General features: G+C 38.7%; 1 protein-coding gene across 1 annotated transcript; it reads right to left on the reverse strand.

The window, feature by feature from the left end:
* Positions 1–9027: 9027 nt before the first annotated feature.
* On the reverse strand, positions 9028–9993 carry LOC125395927 (olfactory receptor 52N4). The gene has a single exon (XM_048427684.3). The coding sequence runs from the start codon at positions 9991–9993 to the stop codon at positions 9028–9030; it is 966 nt and encodes a 321-aa protein (XP_048283641.3).
* Positions 9994–12482: the final 2489 nt, after the last annotated feature.

Below are 12482 nucleotides of genomic sequence, written 5' to 3' on the forward strand. Positions count from 1 at the left end.
AGTCTTCCTACTCTGGTAGTCTTTTATCTATGAAAGCTCCTCATCCAGGGATGAGACTTCATTATCTATGCTGAAATTTTGGCTTCCTTGGTCTAGTGCAAGATACTGTGAGTTCACAAAGGCCATGACCTTGTCATTTCTAGAAGACGTCGTTCACAATCCTCCCTAGTGCGGTTCATACAATGTTTCTGTCCCATATCCACAATATTCTCCAAGCCATGAGGGGAGTGAATATAATAAAATGTCCCCTTTAGGGCTGCACACACCATGTTTCTCATTGTCTGCCCTCTGACCACTTGTCTCTGTATTAATTGCTGTTTACTGCTTAAGCAAACTTTCTAAGTGAGACTTGGGAGCTGCACTGATCTATTGGTATTCAGATAAGTACTTCAAAGGCAGTTTGAGGCTATATCTGTTTCACACACTAAAAAAAAAAAGTAGTAAGAACTCCACTAATGCTATGATATACCCAGTTGTGGACTCAAGGCTAATTTTACAGTACCAAACATGAGTTCTATCCCATAGAGAGAGTCCTAAAACCAATCAGAAATCCATGGATTACCCCTGTAACATCGAAGATACCAAAATTGCCAAGTCAGTCATGACCATACTGTCAGGATTCACAGGAAAAGACTTTTGATGACTTTTCTCCTCTACCAGCCTATCTGTGTAACGCATCCTGGTAGAGGAGCAATTCCAGGTCATTACCAGGTTTATTTCTCCATGTCTGTGAGCTCCAGTTGAGGAGTTTTCAGCAATAGGGTTTGACCATCAGGTTCAGGATAACCATGAGCAAAGACAATAGACTGCTTTGTTCTTTTTCACTGTTAGTGCTATATCTTACATAAATGTTCACAACTAGAATCATTGCCGTTTCATTATTTTGTTTCCTTTTGATTTTGTGAGGGTATTTTCCTTTTCTGTTTTTTTTTCTTTTTTTTTAAGACTAGGTCTCATATATCTCAGGCTGGTTTCAAATTTACTATGAAGTTGAGAATGACCTTGAACTCCTGATCTTCCTATCTTTGGCCTCTAAATGGCTATAATTACAGATATGCTCCATCATGCCTGTCTCAATTTCATATTTTCTTAAGGAAGAGTTTGTTTGTTATCATCTCATCATGATATAATAGATACGTTTGGAATACTTTCTCTTTTTTTCTTATTTTTAAATAGTGGATCATATTTATGTTTACTATGTAGCAAGTACTGTACTGAGACCTTTATATGTGTTTACAGACTTGATCCTCACTGTCATTTCAGCAGTATTTTTTGTAGCCTGCCATTTTAACTGAGTAAATGGTAGTAATGTATAGATGAGGCTTTTTCAAGCATTAATGGCAAAACTTAACCCACCAGCTCTTGTGAATCTGGCAATAAATGTGCAAGCATATAATTTGCCTTTCTCATTTTGTGATCAAATACCCCCTCCCCCTGAAAAAGCAACTTAGGGAAGGAAGGAAGGAAGGAAGGAAGGAAGGAAGGAAGGAAGGAAGGAAGGAAGGAAGGAAGTTTATTTTGCCATACAGTTGGAGGGGATCGATTCAGTCTGTCATGGCAGGGAAGGCATGGCGGTAGGCATATGAGACAGCAAATCACACTTCTTTTCCAGTCAGAAATCACAGAAAGATGATCATGCATGCTCTGCTTGTTTTCTAGTATTTATTCTGGAGCTCCAGGACATGGAATGCTGTCACCCACATTCATGGTAGGTATTTCCTGTCTAGAAGCTCCCTCATAGGCATGCCCAAATATTTGACTGCCAAAAGATTCTGTCTTGTCACAATGACAAAGCTGGCCATCACACTGTTGTTCTACAACAGAATGTATGCGTACTTTGCAGATTTCTTATTATTCCCAAGTTGGTTTTATTTATTTTTATGACTTTTTCTTCTATATTAATTATCAAATCTTCCTAATATCAGATTATTTATTGATTGCTTTATGCCTAAGGTTATACCTTGATGATGGGTGTATGCTTAAGAGGCTGTAGAAATACAGAAACTCCCTGTAATAAAGGAATCTCATGAACATCTATTATTTGCTAGGGATTTGTACATAAGAACCTTACTCTACTGGAGACTTCTTTAATTACACTTTTCATATATCTTTTCCTAAGAGCCTTCATTTTTTTACAGGAGGACCTCACTAATTGTAATCCCACAGGAGCGTGTGCTAAACTGGATGCTCATGTTGGAGGAACCAGAGGATGTCAAACCCTCCAGTTTGTCAAATGCCTCTTCTCTTATTTGCCTTTGGTTGCAGCTGATCTCTATTTGCTTGCAGTATTTCTTAAAGTCTCTCAGAATAAACTTCAGTCACCACAGTGGTTACTTAGCATTGGGTTTGTGGATGACTTGGTATTTGATTGTTTATTACTTGCTTTTTCTCCCCACCTCCCTGTTTTGCACTGAAGGCACAGACCAGCCTTTGTGAGAGTCAGTGGTGTCCTATGTACATGTTCATAATAGTGTTCTTCAAAATATACATTCTTACAATATTATAAAGCCAAAGAAAATCTTTAGATAAAACAAGGCAAGTTTCTTGTTCTTAGATCTGAATGTGATTATGATCTTGTCTAGTGGAGCGGGGCAGAGGGTTCCTTCTGGTTGATGCATGTTGTCTACTCATGTCACACTGGTATGTTTGCAAAGTATTTCCTTTTAGGTCCTGATGCCACCACTAAACCCTCCTAAAACTTCACCTACTCTACAAACATTCAGCTCTGTCTTGTGTAACACACAGTTCCTGACCAAATATTAGTTAATAAATCATTAATAAACCTCAATTTGAAATATTAAGTGTAGTTGTATAAAATCTTCTTATATTTTGGGATTGTTTATGAATGTAAAAGTCTTCATTTTATAGCATGTTCTTTACTTTTCTCTGTTTCCAGTATATAGCAAGTTACGTGATATCTATTAGATGTAGACGTATATGTGAATGAGAGGCCAGATTAATGACTATTTTGAACGTGGCATTATTAAACTTAAATCTAACACTGTTGTATGTAAAACACAAAATGAGTCACCATAAAAAATATAATTCCTACCTCATAAATAAGCAGAAACATAAATTTTTCCAAAACTCAAAACAATTAGAGAAAAAAAGATTCACGAACCAAAAATATAAAATACATTTCTGATATGTGTGCTGTTTTCTAAGGAGTATTTTTCATAGCCTCTACCAAGCTATTATGCATATTTGTACTATAGTTTTAATTACCAAGAGTAGATTGGTAAAACTTTAAATCTCATTCTGAGTACATTTGCCAAATTCAGTAAGAGAACTGTAAAGGTCAAAGTAATACCTAGTGACCATAAAATACATTTACCAAAATAAATTCCTGTATATCACAATTTAATTTTTCTTATAAAGAATTTCTTCATGCTGTTTTGAGTATGGACAGATATATTGAAACAGTGACATTAATATATGGATATAATCACTTACAAGGTAGTACTCTCTCCAGATGTGGTGGTTCACACTTGTAATGCATGGGAAGTCAGGCAAGAGGATTGCCATGAGTTCAACGAGTTATAGTGAGCTCCAGACCAACCTGAGTTACAGATCAAGACCCTACCTTAAAAACAAAATCAAACTGTAATTCAAATATCACATGATGTTTATTCTGTTACACAATATAAGCAATAATGCACTTCCTCAGTAAGCATCTTTAATATCTACAGTTATATATTCATACGAACCAGGTTCCTCTAGTGTTATCAGAAAGGATTAAGCATAGTAAATGAGTCTTCTGTCAATAAAACGAAAGGCTATGCTCTTTTAAGAAACAAGAGGAAGTCAGGTCAGACATAGCAGCATTTTGACTAATAAAAGGCAATTCTTCAGTTTTCTTTTCTTTCTACCATTCCTCCTTGGGTGATTTACACAAGACTTTCAGTGCAGCAGAACCAATCAATTATACATATAGGGTAAGTATACAAATACTTGTAATCAGCATGGAAATTTAACTGAATTATGGATCTGGGAATTAAGAGCCCATATTCTCCCTAATACTTCTACTATCGAGATAGTGAGTGCAATCAAAACTATTTCTGAGGACAACATAGTCTATTCTTAGGCAACTGAAGCCTCTTTCTACTACATCATGATGCCTTAAAAACTGTCCTGCCCCACCCTTCTACCATCATAGTGTGCCCTTAAATACCTAGTTTCTGCGTAGTCAATCACCGAGATCAAGGCAACGTGGTTCCAACATTCAGGGTCTTGTTGAACAGGAAAAGTCACTGTCCCCTAGAACAGGCATGTGCATGGCCCTTGGCTTCTACACACCTTGATAACCACTGCTGTACTCAGTCTTTAAAAGAAAATCCGTGTTACATGTCCCAAGGGAATATTTAAGAACATTAGGAAAGAAACATTGGTGTGAGAGGCAGTATCATGGGAGGATGTGAAAGCGTGGATGGATCATAAAGGGCCCGTTACTTTACTGACATGTACGAGTAAGAGGGGAAAGATGAACGGAAGCTATTTTATAAAAAGTAGGTATTGTAGCATTGATTTCAAAGTTGTGGTTCTTCTTTGTTAGACATTCTGGTGTATAGTGTCTCTCATGAACAGGGAAGCAAAAATTCTCTGTAAAACTGAATTTAAAAAAAAAAACTGTCAAAAAAATCAAGTCACCTTAATCTTAGAAGTGCAGGAATGTGTAAACATGCATAAGTCAGTAAATGAAATCTGCCCCGTAAAATAGGCTGAAAAAGAGAAAACATATAATTGTTTCATTCTATCCAGAAAAGTTCTCTGACAAAATCCATCACACCTTAATAATAAAAGTCCCAGAGAATCTAGGAATACAGGGACATAGCTCAACATCATAAAGATAACATGCAACTAACCCACAAGGAACAACTTGCTAAGTAGATAAAATCAAAGCATTTCCACCAAAGTCAGGAACAAGACAAGAATGTTGCTCGCCCTCCTCCTATTCAGTGTGATTACTTGAAGTCTCAGCTAGAAAAATAAGGCAAGTGAAGGGGAAAGCAATGCAAATGGGACAGGAAGGAGCTGAAGGCAATTAGTGTAGAATGTTTCCATCACGGATAGCTACACATCTGTACGTTATCATATTTATTCATTTTACTTGTCTATATTTGCATTTTTATCATCTAACTGTCAGCATTTCCCAAGTCAGGCTAAGAACTATTTGAAAAAGAAACAGACAACATAGGTTCTGGGTTTAGTACAGTAAAGTTGTGGGTGAATATGAAAGCATTGTCAAAGTTTTATTAAAAACTTAAGAGTATGCATACATATGAAATTATAAATAATTAAATGCTAAATTTTGTAGTAATGATGGCAATGGTGAGAATAGCCATATTAAATCAATAGTAGATTTTAATTTTATATTTCTTTAAAGATATAAATAATGTTACATGTTTTTATAAGTCTGGGAAAACATAAATGTATTTCAAAGGAGATAAAAAAAAACCTTGTTATATGATGCAAAGAAAAATTATCTTTTTCCAGTCAATGCACATCTGTGATCCATCTATCATCTGCCCTACTCTACTATTCAGTTTAATAAACATAAATTATAGATCTTAGTAGAGGCTTCAATGACACAATATTAAAACACGAATAATTTTTTCTTATAGAGCTTCTTTTATTTTGCTAGAAAAAATTAAAAATCATGTAGAGAAAAAGTCTTTTAAGCTTTATTTGTTTTTATTTTATATGTATTAAGTGTTTTGCTTGCCTGTATACTGTTCTTGTGCCTGATGCCCAAGGCAGTCAGAAGAGGGAGCTGGATTCCTTGGAACTGGAGCTGCAGAAGGTCGTAAGCTGCCATGTGGGTGTTCGCTTCGAAAACAACCAGTGCTCTTAACCGCTGAGCCATCTCTCCAGCCTTCATATTTTAAAACATATCTACCACACATTGTTTTACAATGGTGGTACTCACAGAAAACTGTCTTGGACATTTAGTTCTTTGATGTGCCTAATTCAGACTCTTAGTGTACTCTCTGTGGTTGAGCAACTATCACCACAGCCCAAAGGTATTCCTAGTACCTCGAGTAGAAACTTGACAGTTATAAATAATCATTGCTATTACTTCTCTTTGCCTCAGAAAACATTAATTTTAGGACTGAAGAGATGACTCAGTGTTTAAGAGCACTGACTACTCTTCCTGAGGACCCAGGGTGACTTCCCAGCACCCACATGGTGGTTCACACCTGTCTGTAATTCCAGTTCCAGGGCTTCTGACACCCTCACACAGACATGTGCATACCAATGAACATAAAATTTAAAAAAATTTTTAAAAATGCTAATTTGATTTCTGTTTCACTAACTTATTTATTCCTACTATTTATTATAAAATGGCATTGTGCAGTATTTAATTTTGTGTCTAGGACATTATTGCAAGTATCAATCTTCTATTTCTTTATGACTGAGTAACCTCTGGTGGTTACTGATACTCCTCAATTTTATTTATCCCTCAGCACTAGATGAGCATATAGATTGTTTCAACTTTCAGACTAATAAAGAAAACTGAAATTATATTTTTTCATGGGCGTAATGTATTTCATGCAGAAAATCCTTGTATCTGGTGGCTGTAAAAACTAATAATATTCAGTTTCTTTCCCCCACTACTCTCAAATCCACCCCTTCCACCTTCATCTCCCAACTCACCTAACTTCAAGATTTCTTCTTCTTCTTTCTTTTATATATTTTAAACAAGCAAACAAACAGCATTAAGTCCACTTCACGCTGCCCAACTACTCTTGGGAATGCAGCTTGCCCTGCATTGTGGTAGCCTACCAGTTCAAAGAAAGCTGACTCTCTTCTGCAAGTCATCAGATTTCAATAGCTGCTCATGGTGGATTGTGTGCCTGTCTCCTCATCCATGCTGACACTTGTCTGCTTTGAGTTTGCATAGGTCTTACGTGTGCTGTGACAGTGTTGGTGAGTTGATATGTGTATCTGCCTTGCAGTGTGTCTCTCTTGCAATCTTTCCACACCATCACCCATGAAAACCCCTGAGACTTGTGAGTGAGTATAGGGATGAGATAATATACTTTCTTTTCCATTTAGAGCTGAGTACTCCACATTTTCTCCTTCCCTGTTTAGTGACCAGTTAATTGATTAATACAGTGCCTGAATTAATTTCTCTTTACTGAAAGCAACTTTTTTGATGAGGGTTGAGAGACGTGGTGATCTATGAATGTAGCAATTAGACTAGCTAGTTGTCAGCCAGTCACGAAGAGCCTCCTCTTTCCATCTCCTGAATGCTGAGATTACAAGCCCATGCCTTCACTTTTAACTATTTCACATTAGTTCTGAATCTCAGGATTCTTATGATTACATGACAAGCACTTTTATCCAATAAGCCATAACTCAACCATAATTTTTTTAAATAATTTTTATTCTTTTAAGAATTTTATATAGTAGTGCTTTATTTACATAATTTCCATTCATCTCTACCTCCTCTCCAACTCCTTCCTTTCCCCCCATCATATCTCAAATCCATGAACTCTTCTTTAATTATTGTTACATATAAAACATATGTGGGTGCATATATGCATATAGTATATACTACACATCTACCAAACTCACTTAGTGTTGCTGATTATATACATGTTTTAGAGCTAACCTGTTGATATTAGATAGCCTATCAGGGTGATGGTTCCTGGGGGAAAACTTATTCTCCTATCTCAGAAACCATTGGCTGCTAGTAGTTCTTCATTTGGGATATGGCTTTGTGAAACTTGGCCCATTCACACAGGAATGTCCATTGGTATTTACATTGGGAAGACCTTGTTTTAAGCAACCACACTGTTAGGGTTTCATGGATGCAGCTTCCCTGTTGAGTCTAGAAAGTGATATCTAGCAGGAAGTGCCCTGATCCTCCAGTTCTTATCGTCTTCCCACACAAGCTTCCATTGTTTTCCCTGAGCCTTAGGTGTATAAGCTACAGTCTGGTTACATCAGTTGGGACTGGACACCCTATAGGCACGTTTTCTGTGTGTTGACTACTTGTGGACCTTGGTAATAGTCTATAGCCCCTATTGTAAGGATGCTGTCATCACCCAGGTGATACAGTACAAAAGGGTTTATGGAATGAATGGCTGAAACTTGATGACTGTACGTCACTAATTTGAGAACAAAATGTGTTTTCTTGACTTCTGAACAGAGAAAGATAAGAATAAAAATTGTGGTTGCTCTGCATTTCTTGTAAAATCAGCTCAGCTAATGAAACATTAAATATAAAAATACTATTTCTCTATACTATTTTTATTAATTTAATAAAATCTTTAAATATTAGAGACACATTTAACTTTATTGTATTCACAATCTGGTAAAACTTAAAAAGTACAATTTGATAGTTTCTCGTATGGTGCTTCTAGGAGAAAATATATACATTTTTATATATGATTCAGAGAATTAACTCTCTTTCTAGACTACAAGCTCTTTAAAGTCCTCTTGAAGGAAATGGGATGGTCAGTTTATCTTTTTGAAGTTATTATGCCAGTGGCTTGGATAGGAGAAACCTAGCGAGCCTAATAAGATTCTATGGAGATGCCTGGCTATTTAAAGTGCATAGTATTCATGACTTGATGGGAAATATCCCTCTTTTTCAGGAAGAAAGGAGCACTTGAAGAAACAAGTATTTTGTATCTTTGTACATACATACATACATACATACATACATGCATACATATTGTAGAAGAAGCAGAAGCTTGCAAATACCTTAGAAATTGCTGCTCTTTGCAAACATGCTCTATTCATTCTTCACTGGGCTTCATCAAATGAAACCGGGTCTATCCATTAGATTCATTTTTCAAATGAGTGAGAAGCTGTTGGACGGTGGGTGCACATTGAAGGCAGAGACAGCAGGATCTCTGTGAGGCCAGACTGATCTACTTGAGCTAATTCCAGGTCAGCTAGGACTGTTACACAAACTCTGTCTCAAAAACCCAAAAAGAACTACCAGGATTTTTTATCAGCTTCTGTCTTAACAGGTAATTCTGTGTAATTCTTCTCTGTTTTCCTGGCAAAGCATATTTATATGCTGTGGCTTTTGGAATCCTTAGACCCTGAAAGAATCCTAATGACAAGGTCTCGTATCTGCTTGGTTTTCACTCCATAGACAACAGGGTTCATAGTGGGAGGCAAAAGCAGGTAAATATTAGCCACGATGATGTGGCAAGATGGAGGGATGGTGTGGCCCCCAAAGCGGTGAGAGAAGAAAGAAAAGAAGGCTGGGCTGTAGGAGAAAACGATGGCGCAGATGTGGGCAGTGCAGGTGCTGAAGGCCTTCTGCCGAGCATCTGCTGAGGACAGGCTGACCACTGCCCTCAGGATCATGGTGTAGGAGACAGTGATACACAGGATGTCAAAGCCCCCAATCAAGAGAGCGACCATCAGACCATAAATGGCATTCACCTTGACATTGCCACAGGACAACTTGGCTACAGACATGTGGTCACAGTAGGTATGATTTATTATATTGCCTCTGCAGTAGGGCAAGCGCTTAGTGAGAAACATAAATGGGATAATTAGCAGCACCCCCCTCAGGAAGGTGGCAAACCCAACCTTGGCAATGATAGGATTGGTGAGGATGGTGGAGTAACGCAGCGGGTAGCAGATGGCTACATAGCGGTCCAGAGCCATGAGCATGAGCACCCCGGACTCCATCCCTGTGAAGGTGTGGATGAAGAACATCTGGACAAGACAGTCATCAAATCCGATTTCCTTAAGATGAAACCAGAAGATGCAGAGGGCTTTAGGGATCGTACTAGAGCACATGACAAGGTCCGTTAGAGAAAGCATCGCTAAAAAGTAGTACATGGGTCTGTGCAAGGAGTCCTCAAAAAAGATGAGGTAGAGGAGACCACAGTTCCCCACCAAAGCCACTGCATACATGGAACAGAACGGGAAGGAAATCCAGACGTGCATGTCTTCCAGGCCTGGGATCCCATTCAGAATGAAGAAAGCTGGCCTCAGATCTGTGTTATTCTGCACTGACATGACCAGGCTAGCACCACCATGTAAACTGCTTACAATTGTGTAGGTTTTCTAAAGAAGGGACAAAAGACGACATAGGTCACAATTACTGTCAGTACTTCTCGTTTGCTTTTATAAACCATACAATGTATTTTAATGTTCAAGTAATTTTAAAGGAACAGTTTTATTTATACTGTTCTTTATTGTTAATTCAGTGACTCATTCACGAGATCAGATCCTGACTCTAAACTTTTGAAAGATAAATTTTCATCCTGATAGATTAATAATCCACTATATTCTATTATTACTTCTTAAAAGAGGCTTTAAAAAAAAAGGATACCATACTCAATTGTTAATGACAATGCACATCTTCCTGTAGGTATGAGCTTAAAGACCAGTTTGGTTCCAGGCTGTTGGCTAACATGCCTATAATCCCTGCACTGGGGAGACTGAGGCAGAAAAGCTCCAGTCCAGCCTGGGACACACTGCAAGACTCCTAAATAAATAAATTTTAAAAAAATAGATGAAAGAAGGATTTCATCATCTCAGTGATTAACACTTAGGACTTGGACTTTTAAAATTCTTGTTCTTAATCAGTAATTGATGTTGCTCCTTAGTTACTGAGGCTCTGGTCAATGGATTCCGAAAATAGTTTAATGATTTGGTCCTCAGTAGACCATAGGATCTTACACATCAGTGGAATTTTTAGTTGAGTTTCCTCATTCTTCACGATTTCTCATTATTGTCTTTTAACATCCTGAGCTATGTTAATTTCTTTCCAAATTGAATGTATGGCACAGTTCAAGAGCAGCTAATGGTGCCTAAAATGGTGAGTCTTTTGGTTTACTCTTTCTACAAATCCCTCTTTTTACCATCCTTGTCCTCTGAGATTTTCCATTGCCTTTGTTAAATATACATATTTCCTAACATGTTTCTGTATGCACACATTATATATGCTGTTAGTATTACTATGTCTTACTAAAGGCTGTCATGTCTTTGCCCCTGTTACAGTATTTCTCATTTAATATGTATTTTTCAATAATGTGCTGTCACCTTTGATATTTATTTTGTCATCTATAGTCCCTGCCCTTTGGGTTTATGGTTTTTGACGGGGGAGTTATGTTTTTATAATCATAAAAATAGAACTCATTTTAGCTGAGTTCTTGTGGATGGGGAGCCATAAATAAAAAATAAAAGTTATATTTCGCTAAAGCCTTCCAGTCTGCTCACAGGAGCCAGCAAGCAGGTCCCTGTAAAAACCCATGTGCGTTCCCTCCTGGTTCACTAACCACGAAACTGACTACCTTCTCCATCTTTGTCATCCAGCTGCAGGAGCGCAGCTGCCAGGAGCACCTGCCATGCTGAGACCCAGGCAGGCTGTACCAATAAGGACCTAAAGGCATGTTAAATACATCCTGTTCCTGTGGCTGCACGACCTGTGCTCTGAATTCAGTTCTTCCCATCATCGCAACCCCTGAGCTCCGTCTGTGCCCCACCCCCTCCTTGTCTGCCTGGGATCAGAGCTGCCTGCTGTGGCGCCCTGAGGTTGACAACTGTGTGCTTGCCGGTCTCTGCCGCCAGTCCCTGACACCCAAACCCAGGTGGTCCTGAGCCCCAGGTCCCTTAACCTCTTGGTGGCGTCGGATTACGCCCCCCACTCTGTACCCCAATGCCCGGGGTTCCCCAACCCCCGAGGTCTTCTCACCTAACCTGAGAATGTAATGGAGCTGTTTGAGGCTTGAGCAGACCAGGCAAACTCACAGATGCAGGGGCTACGCAGGACCTGCAGCAAAAACGCACGCACTCAGGTGAGTGTCCCACCAAGGCCAAGAGAAGGCTCAGACCCGTCCAGGGCAGTTTGTACCACCGCGAACACTGCTGGTAATGTATATGAAGCCACACACACACACACACACACACACACACACACACACACACACGTATCTAGATGCCCTTGCCACCCTCCCCCAGCCTGGGTGAGCGCCACACACCGGACACGTCCCATTTCCAAACTGTAAGGGATACTTATTGAATCCTGAGAATCGAGCTAGGCAGTGTGGCCACTGAGGGGCATTCCCCACGCCCACAAGACAAGGAGGATGCCATCCCTCCAGTCCCCATGATTTAAGGCCCCAGGAGAAGATGTCCGGAGTCTCTTAGACAAGTTTTGTTTGCAAAATGATGCAGTAATTGTATCCTCATTCGCTCAGGTCCACTAGAGGATTGAGTCTGGATGCCCTGGGAGAAACTGCCATCTAGTGTACTGTCTGTGATATTTCTAAATAAAAATTGTATGTAAATGACCTCAACAAACACTGTATTGTGTGAGGGGCACAACGGGAATTTTCACTAGCTCCTTTGTTTTTTTAAGAATTACTTGGATTTTTTTTTTAGTTTTTCATCTTTGTAGGAAAAATGCTCTGTTTGTTATTTCTAATCATATCTCATATTTGTTTCCCTCCCTAGAGGAAAATTATTACATTCCAAATTCTCTATTTGCTTCCAAGCTCCAC

Source organism: Myodes glareolus, chromosome 7 (genome assembly GCF_982192425.1).
Source record: "Myodes glareolus chromosome 7, mMyoGla1.1, whole genome shotgun sequence".
Lineage (NCBI taxonomy): Eukaryota > Metazoa > Chordata > Mammalia > Rodentia > Cricetidae > Myodes > Myodes glareolus.

Excerpts from the sequence above, each read along its gene's own strand:
- LOC125395927 (XM_048427684.3), bottom strand. The coding sequence starts at position 9,993 with ATGTCAGTGCAGAATAACACAGATCTGAGGCCAGCTTTCTTCATTCTG.